The following is a 22287-nucleotide window of genomic DNA, read 5'->3' as shown; positions in this document are numbered from 1 at the left end:
CCTTAGGAGCACTCTGAAAGGGGAGATAGTGCATTTCCTGGAGAAAAGTGGATAGCTAGACTAGCCAAATATGGAGATATGAGTTCAAGCAAAAGACCCGGCTTCAGTAAATAATGCCAAACATTAGTCTCCACACACATGCACAAACATATAATGAATACACCCATGCAAACACAAAACACATATGTATGCAACCACATACACATATAGTTGTAAAAGAGAGAGAGAGAGAAAGAAAAGAAAAGAAAAGAAAAGAGAAGAAAAGAAAGGAAAAGAAAAGAAAAGAAAAGAAAAGAAAAGAAAAGAAAAGAAAAGAAAAGAAAAGAAAAGAAAAGAAAAAATAATGAAGAAATTGTTCTGCAGTTAAAGGTTTGCAAAGCTTAGCACCCTGGGTTTAATTCCCCAGTACCCATATAAAGCCAAACACATGATGAGCACAATAAGGCACATGTTTTAGTGTGCCTATTCTCTCTCTCTCCCTCCCTCTTTCCTACCTTCTCTCTCCTCTTCTCTATCTGTCTCCATCTCTTGTGAAAATAAATAAATAAATAAATGTTTTAAAATGAAAAGCAGACACAGAAAAATGGCAATCTTCAGAAAAAGGTAATTATTGTGGAACATTCTATAATAGAGAATATTAAGAAATAACATTCTCATTTTATTTTTATTTATTTATTTTTTGTTCATTTTTATTTATTTATTTGAGAGTGACAGAGAGAGAAAGAGGCACATAGAGAGAGAGTGAGAATGGGCGCACCAGGGCTTCCAGCCACTGCAAATGAACTCCAGACGCATGCGCCCCCTTGTGCATCTCTGGCTAACGTGGGTCCTGGAGAATCAAGCCTCGAATCCAGGTCCTTAGGCTTCATAGGCAAGCACTTAACCACTAAGCCATCTCTCCAGCCCAACATTCTCATTTTAAACAGTACTCAAAGAGTCCTATTTATTAACAATAATATTTAACACTCAAAGAAACACATGATATCTTTTCCTATAGGATTTTTATAGACTTAGGGTGACTTACTTATGAAAGCATCTTTTCTGAAAAAGTATTTCTTCAAGTGCTCATTGTCCATTATTTTTTAATTATGTAAATCAAACACTTATTAGTAAAAAATAAAAATGATTTTAACATAATTCATTGGTATACATAGAATTTTACCATATTAAAGGTGATAGTAAATTTGCATACTAAGAGGGATGTGTTTATTTTTACATAAAACATGAAATATTTGCTGAATATTTGTGCCAGAGTTAATTTATATTTTTATTTCCTAATTTTCTTTTTTTAACACACACACACACACACACACACACACACACACACACACACAAATAGACAAATTCTATATTTACTGACAGCAAACCATGGTATTTCCCTCCCCTCTTCTCCCCTCCCCCACTTTCCCCTTCAAAACTCTGCTCATGGTCATATCCCTCCCTCTCTCCATTAGTCTCTCTTTTAATTTGATGTCATCATCTTTTCCTCCTATTATGAGGGTCTTGGGTGGGTATTGCTAGGCACTGTGAGATCCTGGGTATGGTGGCCAAATTCTGTCCAGACAGATGCATGTAAAGGAGTGGTACCCCTCCTTTGGCTCTTACATTCTTTTCGCTACTTCTTCACAATGAGCCCTGAGCCTTGGAGGGTGTGAGACGTTTCAGTGCTGGACAATCCTCTGTCCCTTCTTCTCAGCACTGTGTTGCCTTTTGGGTCATCCCAGTGGTCATCGCCATCTGAAAAGAGAAGCTTCTCTAACCATAAGTGAGAGCAGCATTAATATATGAGTAAGAAAATAAAGTGTATTGCTTTCAGGGCAAATTGGTGAGAGTAATATATGCATTTATCCAGGCAAGAGCAGGCTTTATACCCTTAAGGCTCATGACCTCCACTGCCATAGGGTTTTGATTAGGTTTTTTGTACCAGGCATGTATTCCCTCCCATAGAGTGGGCCTTCAGTCCAATTAGAGAGCAGTTGTTTTCCCCCAGAGGAGACATACCACTATCACACTCATTCAGTCACTTGGCCTGTCTGACCAAACCTGAGGCTTCCAGTGTCCACTGTTTTCACTATTGATGACTTCTGTCTCCCATAAGGCTGCATGCAGTGTAGCTTTTTCCAGCTTTCATTTGGCTGGGCTACAGGGAGAAGGTTTCTCAGTGACTTTGCTGCTCAGGCTGTACCAGATTACTTTCCCATCAACCGTGCAGAAGGATTCCACTTTTACCACATCCTCTCCAGCATTTATTTTCATTTGTTTTCTTGATGGTAGCCATTCTCATGGGAGAGATGGAATCTCAAGGTAGTTTTATTTTGCATTTCCCTGATGGCTAAGGATGTTGAACACCTTTTTAGATGATGATATCTCATCTGTATTTCTACTGATGAGGACTCTCTAGTTCCATAGCCCAGTTTTTGATTGGGTTGTATGATTTCTTATTATTATGTGTTTTGAATTCTTTGTATATTCTGGATATTAATCCTCTGTCATATGTGTAGCTGGTAAAGATTTTCTCCCATTCTGTAGGCTGTCTTTTGCTCTATTCATGGTGTCTTTTGAGGTACAAAAGCTTTGTAATTTCATGAGATCCCAGTATTTGATTAGTGATTTTATTTTCTGAGCAATTGGGATTATATTCAGAAAGATATTACCTATGCCAGTAGGTTGAAGGGATTCCCCTACCTTTTCCTCTAGCGATGTCAGAGTTTCAGGTCTGATATTAAGGTCCTTGACCCACTTGTATTTGACTCTTGTGCATGCAGAAAGACAAGGATCTAATTTCATCTTTCTACATATAGATATCCAGTTTTCCCAGCACCACTTATTGACGAGGCTGTCTTTTTTTCCAATGAATATTTTTGGCAAAAATCAGATGGATGTAGCTGCCTGTCTTAACGTTTGGGTCCTCGATTCTGTTCCATTGGTCTACATGTCTCTCTTGTGTCACTTCCATTCTGTTTTTGTTACTATGGCTTTGTAATATAGCTTAAAATTGGGTATGGTGATGCCACCAGCCTTATTTTTTGTTGCTCAAAATCATTTTGGCTATTCAAGGTTTTTTGTGCTTACAAATGAATTTTAGGATTTTCTTTTTCTATTCCTGTGAAGACTGGCATTGGAATTGAAATTGGATTGTATTAAATGTATAGATTGCTGTTGGTAAGATTGGCATTTTCACAATATTGATTCTTCCAATTCAAGAACATGTGATATGTTTCCATTTGCTAGTGTATTCTGCAATTTATCAGTTGAGTGTTTTAAAGTTCTCATTGTAGAGCTCTTTCACTTCCTTAGTTAAGTTTATTTCAAGGTACTTTATTTATTTATGTTTTTGAGGCAATTGTGAATGGGAGAGATTCCCTGATTTCATTGTTCACATGTCAGTATACAGGAAAGCTACTGATTTCTCTGTATTTATTTTGTATCTAGCTACATTGCTAAAAGTGTTGATCATCTCTGAAAGTTTGCTGATAGAGTTTTTAAAGTTTTTTATGTTTAGAATCATATCATCTGCAAATGGTGATGATTTGATCTCTTCCTTTCCAATTTTTATCCCTTTTATGAGTGTCTCTTGGCTTATTGCTATAGCTAAGACTTCGAGTACTAGGTTGAATAAAAGTGGGGACAGTGAACACACTCATTTTTGTTTTTGTTTTTTTTCCTGAATTTAGTGGAAAAGATTTCAGTTTTTTTGTTTATTTTATTTATCTGAGAGTGACAGACAGAAAGAGAAATAGGGAGAGAGAGAGAGGGAATGGTCGTGCCAGGGCTTCCAGCCACTGCAAATGAACTCCAGACATGTGCACCCCTTGTGTATCTGGCTAACGTGGGTCCTGGGTAATCAAGCCTTGAATCGGAGTCCTTAGGCTTCATAGGCAAGCGCTTAACTGCTAAGCTATCTCTCCAGCCCAAGATTTGAGTTTTTACCTTTTAGTATTATGTTGGCTGTAGGTTTTTCATAAACAGCATTTATTATATTGACATATGTTCCTTCTATTCCCAGTTTCTGTAATACTTTTACCATGAAAGGATGGTGGATTTTGTCAAATGCCTTTTCTGCGTCTATTATGATGATCATATGATTTTTGTTATTCAGACCACTTATATGATATATTACACTTATTGATTTGTGTATGCTGAACCATCCCTGCATCCCTGGAATAAAGCCAACTTGGTCAGGGTCAATAATGTTTTTGCTATATTCTTGTATTCTGTTTGCTAATATTTTATTCAGAATTTTTGCATCTATGTTCAGGAGGGAGATTGGTCTATAATTTTTTTTCTGTCTTCAGATGATGCTGGTTTCATAGAAGGAGTTCCGTAGAATTCCTTCCTTTTCTATTTTATGAAAAATTCTGAGAAACAGTGGTGTTCCTTATTCCATAAAGGTCTGGTAAAATTCACCGGTGAATCCATCTGGCCTGGGCTTTTTTTTAATTGGGAGACATTTTATAACTGCTTGGATCTCTGTACTTGTTATAGGTCTATTAAAATTGTTTATCTCATCTTGATTAACATTGGTAGGTCATATAAATCAAGCAAGTCGTCCATTTCTTTCAGATTTTCAAACATAGAGGCATATATATTCTTCAAGTACTTCCTTATAATTGTCTGAATTTCTTTGGTATCTGTTGTAATGGTGACTTTTTCATATCTAATATTACTAATTTTGTCTGTTCTGTTTTCCTTCTGATCAAATTTGCTAAGGGTTTATCAATCCTGTTTATCATTTCAAAGAACCAACTCTTTGTTTCATTGATTCTTTGGATTGTTTTTTGGGTTGCTATTTCATTAATTTATGCCATAATTTTTATGATTTCTTCTTCCTTTTTAAATTTTTTAAAAATTTTTTTGTTTATTTTTATTTATTTGAGAGCAAGAGAGAGAGAGAGAGAGAGAGAGAGAGAGAATGGGCGCACCAGGTCTTCCAGCCACTGCAAACGAACTCCAAATGCGTGCACCCCCTTGTGCATCTGGCTAACATGGGTCCTGGGAATCGAGCCTTGAACTGGGGTCCTTAGGCTTCACAGGCAAGCGCTTAACTGAAAAGCCATCTCTCCAGCCCTATGATTTCTTCTTGTCTACTTATTTTTGTTTGCCATGTTCTTTTTCCAATGCCTTAAGGTGAAACATTAAATTATTTATTTGTGAATTCTCTAATTTCTTAATATAGGTACTTAGAGCTATAAATTTCCCTCTTAGGACTGCCTCCATTGTGTTCCAAGGGCTTTAGTATATTTTATTATCATCAGCATTTGATTCTATGAAATTATTGATTTCCTTTTTTATTTCTTCAATGACCCATTGATCATTCAGTAGTGTACTGTTTAGTGTCCATGAATTTCTATATGCTATGTAGCTGTTCTTGTTACTGATTTCCAGTTTAATCCCACTGTGGTCAGATAGGGTACAAGGGATTATTTCAATTTTCCTATATTTGTGGAGATTTGTTTTGTATCCTAACATATTGTCTATTTTAGAAAATGTTCCATGTGCTGCTGAGAAAAGTGTGTATTCTGCAGCATTTGGATGGAATATTCTGTAGATATATGTTAGGTCCATATGTTCCATGAAATCATTTAATCCAGATGTCTCTCTGTTTATTTTTTGCCAGGTTAACCTATCACTTGATGAGAGTGGGGTGTTTAATTCTCCCACTATAATTGTGTTGGACCTTAAATCTAGTGGTGTTTGTTTGATGAAGCTGGGAGCACTCATGTTAGGTGCATATATGTTTAGGACTGTAATGTCCTCCTACTGGAGGGTTCCTTTAATCAGTATAAAATGACCTTCTTTATCTTTCCTCACTAATGTTGGTTTGAAGTCTATCCTCTCAGATATTAAGATAGCAAGCCCTGCTTGTTTCTTAGGTTCATTTTCTTGAAATACCAGTTTCCATCCTTTCACCCTAAGGCGGTGTCTATACTTTATTGAGAGATGAGTTTCCTGGAGGTAACAAATGGCAGGATCCTGCCTTTTAATCCAGTCGGCAAGCCTGTGGCTTTTGGATGGTGCATTGAGGCATTGATATTGAGTTATTATTGAAAGGTATGCATTTATTTTCACCATTCTTTTTATTTTGTAGTGTTTCCTGTTTTCCCTTACTCATTTGTTTTTTTTTTTCTTTTTTAAATTTAATTTACTTTTTCTCAATTAAAAAAAAAAAAACATTTTCCATGATTATAACAAATATCCCCTGGTAATACCATCCCTCCTCCACTTTCCCCCTTTGAAATTCCATTCTCCATCATATCCCCTCCCCATCTCAATAAGTCTGTCTTTTATTTTGATGTCGTGATCTTTCCCTCCTTTTATGATGCTCTTGTGTAGGTAGTGTCAGGCACTATGAGGTCATGGATATCGAGGCCATTTTATGTCTGGAGGGAGCACGTTATAAGGAGCCCTACCCTTCCGTTGGTTCTTACATTCTTTTTATTTATTTATTTATATATTTATTTATTTATTTTTATTACTATTCAGCATATACAGGCAGTTTGGTACCATTATTAGGCTCATCCATGACCTACCCCTTTCCCATTGTCCCCTCCTTGTTGAGGTATGTGGGTTATGCCTTGTGGAGTTAGCCCACAGTTATTTGTAGATAAATGTCTCTGCATATCATGACCCAACATGTGGTTCTGACATTCTTTCTCCCCCCCTCTTCCGCAAAATACTCCTGAGCCATGTTGGGTTCATTTTAGGTCTTCTTCAGTGATGAGATGTTGGGGGCCTCTGAGGCTCTGGCTCTCTGATTTGGTAGGAGTTGATTTTTCTCTGTGTTGGTCTCCTTCGCCCTTGTGCTGGCATCTGGCTCATTAGGAAAAGAGCACCGCTGCTTGTTTCACTAATTTTCCTTAGCTTCAGCCGGGGATGTTTTGAGGTATGATGGGGTGGCTCTCTCCTTAGGATCTGCACCTACCTGAAAAAGAGAAGCAGATTCTCCAATGAAGAGTAGGTTAGTTCCAGGACAAATGAAATAACCCTTACTTTTTTTTATACAGAGTTTAATAGGTATAGGCCTTCTTGTAGCCCATGATTGATGGTAGCTTGATATTGGAGAGAGGGTTTATGTTTGGATATGATTCTAACTTGTTTCCCAGCTCCAGCTATGGGTCCTGTACCACTGAGGGGATCAGTTAGCCAAATCACGAGCAGTTGGTTGCCCACCATGGCTGTGTGCCACTATTGCACTTGTGTGGGCATCACAACAGGTTATTTGCTACTAAGTAGTTAGACCATGAGTTGCTTGGATATTGGTCATTTTCCCCCAGTTGCCAGTGTAGCACCTCCTGGCATTAGACGCGCTGACTATCAGGGGACTGACTCTCTATATGCAAATGACAAAGATACAGAGAAAGAAATAAGGGATATAGTCCCATTTTCAATAGTAAAAATAAAATAAAATAAAATAAAATAAAATAAAATAAAATAAAATAAAATACCTTGAAATAACATTAACCAAGGAAGTGAAAGATCTGTACAAAGAAAACATAAAAACCATCAAAAAAAAAAAAAAAATTGAGGAGGACTTGAGAAAATGGAAAGACCTCCCATGCTCCTGGATAGGCAAAATTAGCATTGTGAAGATGACAATCCTACCAAAGGCAATATATAGATTTAATGAAATTCCAATTAAAATCCCTACAGTGTTCTTCACAGAGATAGAAAAAATTATCTCAAAGTTCATATGGAAAGGCAGAATGCCTCACATATTCAAACCTATCCTCAGCAAAAGAAATACCTCTGTTGGCATCATCATACCTGATCTAAAGCTATATTACAAAGCCATAGTAATAAGAACAGCATGGCACTGGCATAAAAACAGGAGTATAGACCCATGGGATAGACTTGAGGACCCGGGCTTTGGGTCAAGCAACTATAGCTACTTGATATTCAACAAAGACCCAAACAATATAGGCTGGAAAAAAGACAGCATCTTCAACAAATGGTGCTGGACAAACTGGATAACCACATGCAGGAAACTTAAACTTGATCCACACATTTCACCATGCACTACACTCAAATCCAAGTGGATCAAAGACCTCAACATAAGACCAGAAACTCGAATACTACTGGAAGAAAATTTAGGAAGTGTTTTCCATGATATAGGAATGGAAAAAGACTTCCTGAACAAAACCTACAAGGTTTCCCAAAACAATGACAGACTTCTGTCAGAGTAATTGATGACCCACCAAAGGCCAGTGGTAAGACCCTATTGCTGAAGACTCCATACGCAGCTGACACGTAAAATGGAATGACATGGCTGGAAGCCAGGAGAGAGTCAGTCCCCAGACAGTCAGCGTGTCTAGTGCCAGAAGGCGCTACATAGGCGACTGGGGGAAGTGACCAAGATCTGTCCAAGCAACACATTGTTTAACCTAAGTAGCAACAATTAACCGGATGTGATACCCACACAAGTGCAATAGTGGTACACAGCCATGGTGAGGAATCAATTGCTCTTGATTTGGCTAACTGATCCACTCAGTGGTACTAGACCCATAGCTGGAGCTGGGAAACAAGTCAGAACCATACCCAAACACAAGCCCACTCTACAATATCAAGCTACCATCAATCACGGGGTATAAGAGGGCCTACACCTATCAAACTGTCTATCAAAAAAGTAAGTGTTATCTCAATTTTCTGGGTGCTAACTTACTCTCCGTTGGAGAATCTGCTTCTCTTTTCCAGATAGATGCAGATCCTAAGAAGAGAGCTGCCCCAACATACCTCGGAAGGGGCCCAACTGAAACTAAGGACAACTGGCGAAATAAGCAAGGGTGATGTTTTCCTGTGAACTGGATACCAGCACAAAGGGGAAGGAGATCAATGCAGAGAAAAATCAACTCCTACCAAATCAGAGAGCCAGAGCCTCAGAGGCCCCCAACACCTCAGCACTGAAGCAGACCAAAAATGAACCCAACATGGCTCAGGGAAATCTTGCGGAAGAGGGGGTGGAAAGAATGTCAGAGTTACATGTTGGGTCATGATTTTCAGAGACATTTATCATACTAATAACTGGGGGCTAACTCCACAATTCACGACCCATTTTCAATAACAAGGAGGGTCTAATGGGAGGGGGTAGATCACAGATGAGCCTAAATAATGGTACCAAACTGCCTGTATTTACTGAAAAGAAAACTAATAAATTAAATTTAAAAAAAAATGGAAATTAAAACAACTATGAGATTCCACCTTACCCCAATAAGGATAGCAAACATCAAAAATCAAACGAAAATAAATGCTGGCGAGGATGTGGAGAAGTAGGAACACTCATCCACTGTTGATGGGAATGTAGGATGGTACAACTACTTTGGAAAGCAATATGGAGACTCCTGAAAAAGCTGACTATAGAGTCACCAACAGACCCAGTTATTCCCTAACTGGGCATCTACCCTAAAACCTTCAAACCACAGGCCAGAGAGATTTGCTCAACCATGTTTGTAGCGCCTTACTCATTTGTTTTAACTGTTATTTGACTGTGATTTATTTTTTTTTTGTGTTTGTTTTGCTTTCTCTTCAGTATTAAGAATTCCTTCAAGTGTTTTCTCTAGTGCTGGTTTAGTTGTCATAAATTCCTTTAGCCTGTTTTTGTTGTGGAATGTCCTTATTTCTCCATCAATTTGGATAGATAGCTTTGCAGGATAAATTAATCTTGGTTAACAGTTGTTATCTTTCAGAACTTTGAATATATTATTCCAAGCCCTTCTGGCTTTTAAAGTTTGTTTTGAGCAATCTGCAATTATTCTGATGGGGTTGCCTTTATAGGTGATTTGCTTCTTCTCTCTAACTAGCTTCAATATGTTTTCTTTGGTTTGTGTGTTTAGTAGTTTAATTATAACATGACAATGAGAGGTTCCTCCAGGTTTTGTCTGTTTGGAGTTCTAAAAACTTCTTTTATCTGCATTGGCATTTCTTTCCCAACTTGGAGAAATTTTTCTTCTATGATTTTGTTGAAAATGGCTACTAAGCCTCTAAGTTAAAATTCTCCTTCTGTTATACCCTGAATTCTTATGTTTGATCTTTTCATAGTGTCCTGGATATCTTGATATTCTCCTTCATACCTTTCTTTAGCTTGTCTTTCTCTTTGTTGTACTGTATTAGGTCTGCCACCTGCTCTTCTAGTTTAGATATTCTATTCTCTCCATCCATTCTACTGGTGAGACCTTCCACAGAGTTTTTTATCTCATTGTTTGTATTCTTTGGAGCCATGGTTTCAGCCTGGTTTTTCTTCAGTATTTCTATTTTCTTACTCATGTTTTGTAATAATCTATTTAATTTAGCTGCTTTCCTGTGTTCTCTTTCAGAAGTTTGTTTTTTCTTTATTCCTTTGTTTTCTTCTTTGATTCCCTTCATTTCTTCTCTGATTTCTTTGAACATAGATACCATCATTTTCTTGAAGTATTTGTGAGGCATTTCATCCAAAACAGTCTCATTGGTGGTCATTTATGATGGATTTATAGTTTTTGGACTGGGAGGAATAATTTACTGGCAAATGCTAAATTTCAACAACATACATAATCAATAAAACCAGCACAAAGTATGCAATTGTGGGGATTAAAACAAACATTAATCATATAAAGCCAAAATCCCTAAGGATGTGTGTTGTTCTACACCCTTAATCTCATCAGTTGAGATGGAGAGATTTCTGTTCTGAATTGGGTTCCATATCAGCCTGGATCTGGATCAGACTCTGTCCCCAACAATGACAGATGCAATAAAAAAGGCCCTATATATATGAAAGCATCAAACAATATTCAACCCCCAAATACAGGTTATTTGAAAGTGGTAAATACAAACAAGAATATATACTCTGTAACCTGCCCTGACAAGGAAAGAGAGATTGGTTCTTGCAGTGCATACACACACACACACACACACACACACACACACACACATATGTATGACCAGAGAAACATATGTGATACATTTGTTTAGAAATCCTGAGGTCTAAGTGATATCACAGGGAAATGATGAAGATGAAGTATAATTAGCTAGGGCCAGTGGGTATAAAGATATACCCATTTTCTTGAACATAGTGGGTCCTTTAAGCCTCCTGATAAATAATACATATTCCTCATATTGAAGACAGTGGATGATTTAGAAGATGTAAGTGATTTTATTTATTCATCATAGCATCTTATGATTGTTTCTATCATATATTGTTAAAATTTGGATATGTGTTATTAGTTCAACTTAACCAATTTCTAGATAAGACCATATAAGTATATAGTACAACTATAGCTAGTTTATAAAATACTAAATATCTAAAATATTTTTATTTATCAACATTTATATTTGGCAAAATTTGTCAATCTTCATATTATAAAAAATCTGAAAGTAATTAGAGTCCAGGTTGAATATTTTTGAACTTCAGTATTATGCCTATTTAATCATCTGAATAGTTTCTAAACTGCTTTCAGAATGACACTGGCGGCCAGCGCAGCCTTGTCAACAAGTGGACCACATTCTTAAAAGCAAGGCTCGTGTGCTCAGTCACAGATGAAGATGGCCCAGAAACACACTTTGATGAACTAGGTACATAGATGTGAGATCCAACAATGTTTCTGGACTAGTTTGTAAGAATCATTTCTCTTTATACTCTCAAAAGAAGATGCATCTCCATTGATAATATAGAGCTTAAATGATGTACCAATGTGGATGAATGATTTATACACTGTTCACAAATGTCCTTAAGCATTTTTCTAATCTATCTTGCCTTAAGTGCACTACTGAAATATGTAGTTCATTGAGGTTATCATAGTATATGAATGAGTCTGCCTGGAGAGATACTTAAACAATTATATATGATCTTTATTTCACATAAAATATAGCTAGTGGTCTGATTTATAATGTTTGTATAAAATAAAGCTATATATACTAGTGCAGATAATGGAGGTTATTGAGGAATAGAAATGTGTTTAAGTATAAATGATAAGAATTATGTTTCCAGCCAGCTTAGTTATTCTAGATGATGAAAACTAAGCATTTCCAGTATGACATAGGGGCTATATCAAATAAGGACTAATAATCTGATGATTTTGTACTAAAGAAAAGTTCTTAATCAAAATAGCTTGATGCACATAATGGAGTCATCTTTACAAAGCTGTGTTTTTCTTTCACTGACTATAATTTGATTACCATAGTTTCCATAAAGATACAATGTATTCAAAAGTCCTTTTAGTGTATGTATATTTTTTATAATTTGGCATGAATTTATCATTGAGTTATTTCCACATCATAATTATGGTTCAGGAACACACTTCTACTGAATAAGTATGATAGTTAATGATTTATAAAAGCAATTAATATATATTTTATCAGGATATTTAATTTATTAGGGTAATTAAGTTAATTACATTTTGTCAGGATTCCAAACATGATATTTTCCTTGTTACAGAGGATGTGTTTCTGCTGGAAACTGATAATCCAAGAGCAACCTTAGTATATGGCATTTTTACAACATCAAGGTAATTATTACACAATTATGGCTTATTAATTCAACCACCTAAGAAGATGTTCTTTTGGGTATGAGTAACTCTTATTCCAAAACAGAAATAGCTTCAGTTTATTCACAAATAATTGAACATCAAAATAACAAAATTCTTAATAAAATACTAATTTTATGGAAGTATTTCCTAATTTTTCTTTGTCCCCAACACCACTCATAACTACTGACATTAATGTTTCTTTTTCATAATAATAGAAAGCCTTTTCTTTCAAGCATATAATGTTTAGATGTTCTAGTATGTGTGAATGAAGCATCTATAACAGTTAATCTAATCTTGTGACAATTTTAGATTTAAGAAAATTTATGACTAGACAATGACCACTTAAGACTTTTCCAACTGCTAGTCAGTGTGAGAACCCTTATGCTAAGATAGTATTTCCATGTTAGTCATCATACTCTCATATTAATAGGAATTATTTTCATAATTAACTGATAACTGTGTTCATGGTGATATGAAATTCAAATTTATATTATCCTAATAAAATAGAAACTTGATTGTCCATTTTTATGAGAACCATAAGAAGTTTTCCATAACTTGTTAATGTTAATTACTCCAGGAATACATTGAGTATTATAATACTTTTTGTATCAACACCATATTTAAAAATAACAAAAAGTGTTTATATATTCTATGTATATGAAAACTATCAACTTTTCTATAATCATTATCAGCTTTTCCTCAGTAATTTATCTTACATTTTGTATGACACATTTTTAATAAAAATAAGGCAGACTATGTTTTTATTTTTCAGCTCAGTTTTCAAAGGATCAGCAGTGTGTGTATATCATTTGTCTGATATACAAACGGTGTTTAATGGACCTTTTGCCCACAAAGAGGGTCCTAATCATCAGTTGATTTCATATCAGGGTAGAATTCCATATCCTCGCCCTGGAACTGTAAGTATTCAAGAAAGTTTCTTTGTTATCATAATTATAAAGAACAGCAAATGGATATCATATTCTCATAATTTTAAGCCCTATCTTTCTAGCTCAAGATTTCATTATTTTGGGGTTTTGCTAATAATATATGTGATAATCTCCATTTGCTTTAAGTGTTGCTTTTCAATTGCATCAAAGTCCTATTGCTCAATGGAGTCAAAACCAACTAACAAAGTTAAAAATGGTATATATATATATATATATATATATATATATATATATATATATATGACACTATATCATAAATATACATACACATACATATACACACTCATACACACATATATATGTTATCAAAGAAGCTTTAACTTTGGATATTTTATTAAAAGGCCAGAAATGTTACTACAACTTGCTTTTTATAGCACTTCTCTGCTATTTAGAATTAACTGCATCTGTTTTAATGAAGGAATAAACATGTGAATAATAATTTGATGATAATAAATGTGATTTCTTTAGTCAAGATGTTTTATTTTTCCTCATAAATGACTAATGTGTTATTGAACAAATCAGAGAGGAAATTGAAAAATGTTAGAACCAAAGAAAAATGAATGCACATCTCACCAGAGCCTTTGGGATACAGCTAATTTAGTTGTAGGAAGCAAGTTTATATCTATGAGTACTTTCAATAAAAAAATCAGAGCATTTTCAAAGAAATAACTTGATGTACTTCAAGGTCTTAGAAAAATAAGAACAAGCCAAACTCTCAAAAACCATAGACAGCAATAAATAATGTTGATCCGGGCAGAAATTAAAGAAATGGGGATGTAAAGAACAACACATAAAGTAGATCAAGCAAAGAAATTCACTCTTTGAGTAAAGAATAAAGCAGATCAACAAACTCTAAGGCAAACTCACCAAAAGAAAAAAAAAAAAAGAGGAATCTAAATATAATAAAACTTAAAGCTAAAGAGGGGATGGTATAAAAGATCTTAATGCATTCCAAAGGATTATACTGAAATTCTTTGAAAACTTATATTTCAAAGAAAAATGGATGATCTAGGTGAAATGGATAAATTCTGAAATGCATATGTTCAAAGGAAAATGGGTGATCTAGATGAAATGGATAAATTTTGAAATACATATGTTGTAACAAAATTAAATTAAGATCTCAGCTTAAACATATCCATAGCAAACAATGAGATTGAAAGAGTTATAAAAAGCCTCTCCACATGAAAAGCCCAGGACCAGTTATATTCACTTCTAAATTCTACCAAACCTTTAAGGAAGAGCTGACATGAATATTCCTCAAACTTTCCCACAAAATAGAATAAAACCAAACTCATTCTACAAAGTTAGCATTACCCTCACCACAAAACCAAATAAGAACCCCCCTCACAGGACAATAGGGTAATTTTCTTAATGAACATAGGTACAAAATTTTTCAATGAAATTCTTATAAATCCTATAAAAGCAGGAAAGAGGACTATTTGGAAGGAAGAAGTGAACCAGTAGGAGGAATCCAGGGATGGAAATGTGTGTGAATGTGTTGTTGTAATGAAATAAAACATCCATGTACTATAAAGTAATATGCACATTAGTAGTGTTTGATTCATTGCATCTTTCTAATTAAAAATCCTGTCTAAGAGATGCTACTTTTTTTTCTTTTATGCTTTTTGAGGTAGGATCTTGCTGTAGCCCAGACTGAACTGGAATTCACCATGTAGTCTCACAGTGACTTCAAACTCATGGCGATCCTCCTACCTCTACTTCCTGAGTGCTGGATTAGAGGCATGCACCACAATGCCCAGGTTGAAATACTACATTTGTGGCATGCATATTTGTTCATATTATGCAACTGTAGGATTTAGGGACACATTAACAAGTAACTTTCCAAAAAAGGTACAAAATGTGCACTCATGAAATGAAATTTGATGTTTTATAGGACTCAAGTTTAAAACAATCATATTTCTTTTCATTGGCTTATAATGCTGCTTCTATAAGATACCTTAGTTTCTATGTAATTGTGAAAAATATCACAGAGTACATTGCTTAAGAGAATGCTATTCAGCTGGTCATTAGGAGAAATAAACTTTGCTGTGTCTCATAATTTTTAGAAGAAGGTATAAATCCAGGATGTGGTGTGTTGAGTGTGTCAAAATGAAGAATAAAATCATATGAAAATATCAAAATATAGCTATTTTGTGTAAATGAGATGTCCTTTACTTTTAATATGAAGCCCAAGTTATTGCCAATGTTCTTACCAATATGCAGCCATGTAATTTGCACTTTTTATCAGTTCACTTTACTTTTGTGTTACTAAAGTGTGTTTGTAATATACTATTCAGCCAATTTCTTGTCATGTTAAATTATCTTACTGTCAATTTATTTTTCTCAGTAGAAAAAATCATTACCTACCTTTAAAGTGACTATTTATTGAAATTTAAAACAGAATTGAATTTGATTTCCTAGCTAAAATCTCAAAGACTAATTGTTATGTCCTTTAATTGGAATAATTACCCTTTAATTACTTTTGAAAATTTGCTAGAATTAATATTTGTTCCTAAGAACCTTATTTTATAAAATTATAATTGTTTGACATGTCCTAGCATACAATATCTTGTAAAATTATGAAATTATGTCTCCTTGATTTGCACAGGGCAAAAATCAATGGACAGTGACTTATTTGGCCAACACAAGGAAAGATGAGAACAGACGTAGCCACCTCAGAGTCTATCAGGTCTAGGAGTTGTATGAGTAGCAATGATGACATAGGAATAGTGTAAGGGGCAGACAGGCTGAGAGATTTTCAATTTTCATCATAATTAAAAGACTCTTGTTATTTCAGTTAAATTATTTCATCTATTTCTAGAGGACTCAAGGATCAATCATGTTTGTGAAAATGACTTGATGTTGCCCTGATATAGAGAAGTGAAAAAGAAATGGTTGTGATTGTGGATACGACAAAGATTCTCTGAAACAACATTATTTGAGAATAGTACAGGAGTAACAGAACCCAATAAAATTCCATGTCCTCAATAGTAAAATAAGATAATCCCTTCAAATAAAAGAGGCAAGTATACAAAAGAGAATTGTTGTGGTTAAATTGGGGTTCTGGAACCAGTAACTTGAACTCTGCCATGGTTTGGTATTTATAGCATTTGGCCACATCACTGACCACTTGCCACCTTGGGTTCTCCCACATGGCAACTTAAAAGCCATCTTAATTTAGGCACAGGGTTCTGAGAATCACACTGAGAAAACCACTTTGTTCAATAAGCAATACATAATGTGAGAAGAGAGCAAGCAAATTTCTACCAGAAGTGCTATTCTTCTTCTTTTAAGCTTTTTTTTTTATTATTTATTTATTTATTTATTTATTTATTTATTTGAGAGTGACAGACAGAGAGAAAGACAGATAGAGGCAGAGAGAGAGAGAATGGGCGAGCCAGGGCTTCCAGCCACTGCAAACGAACTCCAGATGCGTGCGCCCCCTTGTGCATCTGGCTAACGTGGGACGTGGGGAACCGAGCCTTGAACCGGGGTCCTTAGGCTTCCTAGGCAAGCGCTTAACCGCTAAGCCATCTCTGCAGCCCTTCTTTTAAGCTTTTAAGAATAGGCATATTTCTCAGTTCTAAAACATAGAATAAACAAAGGATTAGTGATGTTCATCTGGAACAGACTCCATGTAAACAGGGAGTAGTCAGTACTCAAGGCATACTTCTACAATGTGGTTTCTTAAATCTGCTGTTGAGACCACAAACAGATTCTTTATCCAACAGTTGTCAGATGAGTGATTCTTGGTGAAAAAGAGGTGGGGTGGAGGAATGACCTCTGGAACTCCTCCCAGAAAAGCATACTTCTGTGAAGATGTGTTCCCTCCACCCTCCACCCAGAGAAACAGCATGAAGTCAGCTGTCCAACTCAGAGCAACCAGTGGCTGCCACTTCCATGGGCTTCCTGCTCATGGAACCAAAAATTCTGCAGCCAAGTGACCCAAAACACTTCTCCTCTCCTCTAGATTCAAAAATGCTGCCTCTGAAATGCTCCCAATGAGGGATCAACTGTGATTGTCATTCTTTATTTTCCCACACAGTAGTCTGGTTCTGGGTCAACCACATAAATCTGACTGTGTTCGTGAAGAAATGACACTAACAGAAATCCTATATACTCATTTTCATGTTCCCTGTAGGTACTTCTTTCAAAGCAGGGTTAGTCTCGGATAGAAAACAGCCCAACATGGAAAGATGGCTTAGCGGTTAAGCGCTTGCCTGTGAAGCCTAAGGACTCCGGTTCGAGGCTCTGTTCCCCAGGTCCCACGTTAGCCAGATGCACAAGGGGGCGCACGCGTCTGGAGTTCGTTTGCAGAGGCTGGAAGCCCTGGCGCGCCCATTCTCTCTCTCTCCCTCTATCTGTCTTTCTCTCTGTGTCTGTCCTCTCAAATAAATAAATAAATAAATAAAAATATTTTTAAAAATTAAAAAAAAAAAAAGAAAAGAAAACAGCCCAACAAGCAAGCACAAGTCAGAACAAGGATGGCAGCCAATTGTGTCATGTTTTTCCATAAGTAAAGTTTGTGGGAGAAACAAGACACCTTTGGTATGTTGCAGATGGCAGCCAGCAACTGCAGACTTTCTGTAGCTGAACTAACATATTACCCTATCCTTTTGCAGCATGTTAAAGTGTCTACAAAAGATAGTTTCTGAATATGCTGCATGTCTTGCTAAAGCAGGACTGAGGAAGAATGTTCCACTTTAATACTCACTTAAAATTAAGCAGACACATCTGCTTCAGCCCCAAGAATAGCAGCTCTTTATATATTCCAACTTTATATATTCCAACTTCTGCTTGTTCATCCTGAAACTTTTCCACTGACCCTGTCAGCCTCATATTCTCTACAATTCTAGAATATTCATTTTTAAATATTGGTTATTCTATATTGTAATTGGTTCCAAACCAAGCCCTGTTATTTAATTTAGATTTATCTAATATTATTACTTTTTTTGGAGGTCTGTGGCAAGGCCTCAGATGGTAAAGTGCTTGCCGTGCAATTTTGAAGGCTGGAGTTCATAACATCACCACCACCATGGAGGCGTGCATGCATACATTCCTAGTCCTTGGAAGACAGAAACAGGCAGATCCCCAGGGCAAGCTGGCTAGCTAGACTACCTGTTATCAGTGTGTTTTGGGTTGAAATGTGTGGTGTATGCAGGGAAGATACCTGACAACAATCTCTGGAATCCATATGAATACACACACAGATGAATGTGCATCCGCACAGACATGTCCCACATACATATGAATATGTATACACACATACCACACATCAAAACTAAAATTACTTCTAAACAATTTTTATTCATTTATTTGAGAGAGAAAGACATAATGGATATATCAAGGCCTCCAGCCTCTACAAATGAACTCCAGACACAAGCACCACCTTGAGCATCTGCCTTACAAGGGTACTGGAATTGAACCTGAGCCTTTAGGCTTTGCAGGCAATCAACTTAAACAATCTTCAGCCCTATTACTCTTTTTCTATATATGTAGCACCTTTCAGCACTAGATGGGCTAATTATCTAAGGACTGGCTCTCCTCTGGATTCCAATCAGGTCTCTCCATGGTCTGTGATGACAGCAATTGGTGTCTTCAGCAGTAGAATCTTACCATTTAAGTGTATTGGGTAACTGAGTGCTTTGACAGAAGTCTGTCTTGTTTGTTTTGGGAGATCTAATAGATCTCTCTGATCAACAGCTCATTGTGGATGTAGACCACATCCTGGTACAGTGAATACAACACCAAGGGAAAAGAAATGAGCAAAATCCAGAGAACAAAGAATAACAAGAGAAATTTGAGGTTAGGTTTCATCTCACTCTCTCCAGGTCCCTTCGATACAGGTGATCCCTCTAAATTTTGCTTGAGGATTCCACCTTTCAATATGACTTCCAGGTTATAGGATTCTATGGTACCAGTTCAATTTGGGTTCAGATTTTGTATCCCACCACCCACCATTTCCCTTCCCCCAATGCCTTCCCTCCATATTGTCCAAGCCTCAAGATGCTATTCCGTTATGTCAGCAACTTGGGCTAATCCAGGTTAGGAACAGCAGATGAGTGAAATCATCTGACAGTTGTGTTTCTGTGATTGTCTGACTTCACTTATCTGTTCCAAGTTTGACCATTTTTCTACAAATTTCAATGTGTCATTTTTTTCTTACTGCTGAGTAGAAATCCATTGTGTAGCTATACCACATCTTAGTTATCCATTTATCCAATGATGGGCATCTGGGTTGATTCCATTTTTTAGCTAGTGTGAATTGAGCACCTATAAACATGGTTGAGCATATATCTCTGAACTGAGATGTGAAGCTTTTAGGATAAATGCCCAGTAAGTTGATAACTGGGTCTTCTGGTAACTCCATGTTCATCTTTTTCAGGAGACTCCAAATTGATTTCCACAGTGGTTGTACCAGTCTACATTCCCACCAACAGTGAATGAGGGTTCCTATTTTCTCCACAGACTCTCCAACATTTGTTTTCATTTGACTTTTTTAATGTTTGCTATCTTTACTGGGGTAAGGTAGAATTTTACATTGTTTTAATTTGCATTTCCCTAATAGTTAGGGATGTTGAACATACACTTAAGTGTGTGTTAGCCATTTGTAATTCTTCCTCTGAGAACTCCTTATTTAGTTCTCTGTCATACTTATGGAGTGAGGTTTTTTTATATATTATTATTGAGGTTTTTTTTGAGTTCTTTGTAGATTCTAGATATTAGGCTTCTGTCAGTGTTATAGCTGGCAAAGATTTTCTCACATTCAGTGGGTAATCTATTGGTTGTGTTTATGGTATGTTGTCTGTGCAAAAGCTTTTTAGCTTCATGAGATACCATTGGTTGAGTCATTGTTTAATTTTTTTAGCTACCGGAGTTTTGTTGGGGAAGTCTTTTCCCAGTCCTATATCATGGAGTGTGATTCCTCTTTTTTCTTCCAGTAGTTGGAGTGTTTCAGGTCTCATATTGAGGTCTTTAATCCATTTGGACTTGATTTTTGTGTATCGTGAAATAAATGGGTCTAATTTCATTTTTCTACATATGGTCATCCAATTTGTCCAACACCATTTATTGAAGATGTTATCTTTTCTCCAGCCTACATCACTGGCTCCTTTGTCAAAAGTCTAGTAGCTGTAGTTGCTTGTCCTAAAGTCTGGGTCTTCTGTTCTGTTCCATTGGTCTATATTTCTGTTTTTCTTCCAGTACCATGGTGTTTTTGTGACTATGGCTTTGTAACATAGCTTTAGATTGGCTATCATGATACCACCAGCAATGTTTCTTTTGCTGAGGATGTGTTTAGATATCTTAGGCCTTCTGCCATTCCATATGAATTTTGAGATCATATTTTCAGTCTCAGTGAAGGATGATGCTGGTATTTTTTTTATTGGTATTACATTAAATCTGTATATTGCTTTTGGTAGAATGGCCCTTTTCACAGTATTTATTCTACCTATTCAGGAACATGGGAGGTCCTTCCATCTTCTTAAGTCCTCCCCTATTTCTTTCTTGACTGTTTCTGTTTTCATTATAGAGTTTCTTAACATCCTTTGTTAGTGTTATTCCAAGGTACTTAATATTTGTTTTTTTTATTGAATATGGGATATTCTAACTGATTTCTTTCTCTGTATATTTGTCCTTTGCATATAGAAATGCTATTGACTTTTGTGCATTGATTTTGTATTGTACCACTTTGCTGAAGGAACTTATCACCTGTAGAAGTTTTGGGATGCAGACTTTCAGATCACTTATATATAGGATCATGTCATATGCAAATAGGGCTTACTTAACTTCTTTCTTTCCAATTTGAATCCCTTTTATTTGTTTCCCCTGACTTATTGATTGGCCTAGTACTTCTAGTACAATGTTGAAGACCAGTGGTGAGCCTGGACATCCCTGTCTTGTTCCCAATCTCAGTATGAGCTGCTTGAATTTTTCCCCATTAAGAATTATTTGGGCTTTATATATAGTCTGTATTGTTTTGAGATATAAGCCCTCCATGCCTATCTTTTCAGTGTTTTGATCATGAAGTAGTGGTGTACTTTGTTAAAGGCATTCTCTATATAAAGTGAGATGGTTATAATGTTCTTATGGTTCAGTTTATTTATATGGTGCATTACATTGACTGATTTCCATGTGTTAAACCATCCCTGTATTCCTGGGATGAAGCCTGCTTGATCAAAGTGGATAATGCTTTTGATATGTTGTTGAATTTGGTTTGTAAGGATTTTGTTCAGGGTCTTTGTGTCTAAATTTATTAGGGATATAGGCCTATAATTTTCTTTCCTTGTTATATCTCTGTCTGGTTTTGGAATTAGGGTGATGCTAGCTTCATAAAAGGATTCAAGGAGGCTTCCCTGGTCTTAAATTATGCAGAATATTTTGAGAAAATTGGTTTCAGTTCTTCTATGAATATTTGATAAAATTCAACTGAGAAGCCATCCAGTCCTGGACTTTTCTTTTGGGGGAGGTTTTTGATTGCCTTTTTAATCTCCATGGATGTAATAGGTTTGCTTAGGAGATTAATCTGCTCTGCGTCTAGTTTCAGCAGGTGGTATGTGTCTAGGAATTCATCCATTTCTTCCAAATTATTTAATTTTTGTGGAGTACAGGTTTTGGAAGTGTTCCCTGATGATTCTTCCAATTGCATTTATGTCTGTTGTAGTATCTCCTTTTTCATTTCTGATTTTGTTAATTTGAGACTTCTCATTTTTGTGCATGATCACTTTGGTCAGGGGTTTGTCAATCTTGTTTATTTTTTCAAAGAACCAGCTCTTCCTTTCATTGACTTTTTAAAAATTGTGTTACTTATTTCCAATTCATTAATTTCTGCTCTAATCTTGATTATTCCT

At 35.9% G+C, this 22287-nt stretch overlaps 1 protein-coding gene across 3 annotated transcripts in view; it reads left to right on the top strand.

Annotated features, from left to right (window-relative positions):
- The window catches only part of Sema3c (semaphorin 3C), a 180387-nt gene that overhangs the window by 107827 nt on the left and 50273 nt on the right, over nt 1-22287 (top strand). For all 3 annotated transcript variants that reach the window (XM_045160300.1, XM_004662315.2, XM_045160299.1), the window contains exons 9-11: nt 11424-11538; nt 12401-12470; nt 13264-13408. In XM_045160300.1, the coding sequence (XP_045016235.1) occupies nt 11424-11538; nt 12401-12470; nt 13264-13408 (330 nt within the window). The remainder of the gene's footprint in view (nt 1-11423; nt 11539-12400; nt 12471-13263; nt 13409-22287) is intronic.

The sequence above is a fragment of the Jaculus jaculus genome, chromosome 10, assembly GCF_020740685.1.
Source record: "Jaculus jaculus isolate mJacJac1 chromosome 10, mJacJac1.mat.Y.cur, whole genome shotgun sequence".
In the NCBI taxonomy this organism is placed as follows: Eukaryota; Metazoa; Chordata; class Mammalia; order Rodentia; family Dipodidae; genus Jaculus; species Jaculus jaculus.
This window is presented reverse-complemented; position numbering and strand designations above follow the sequence as displayed.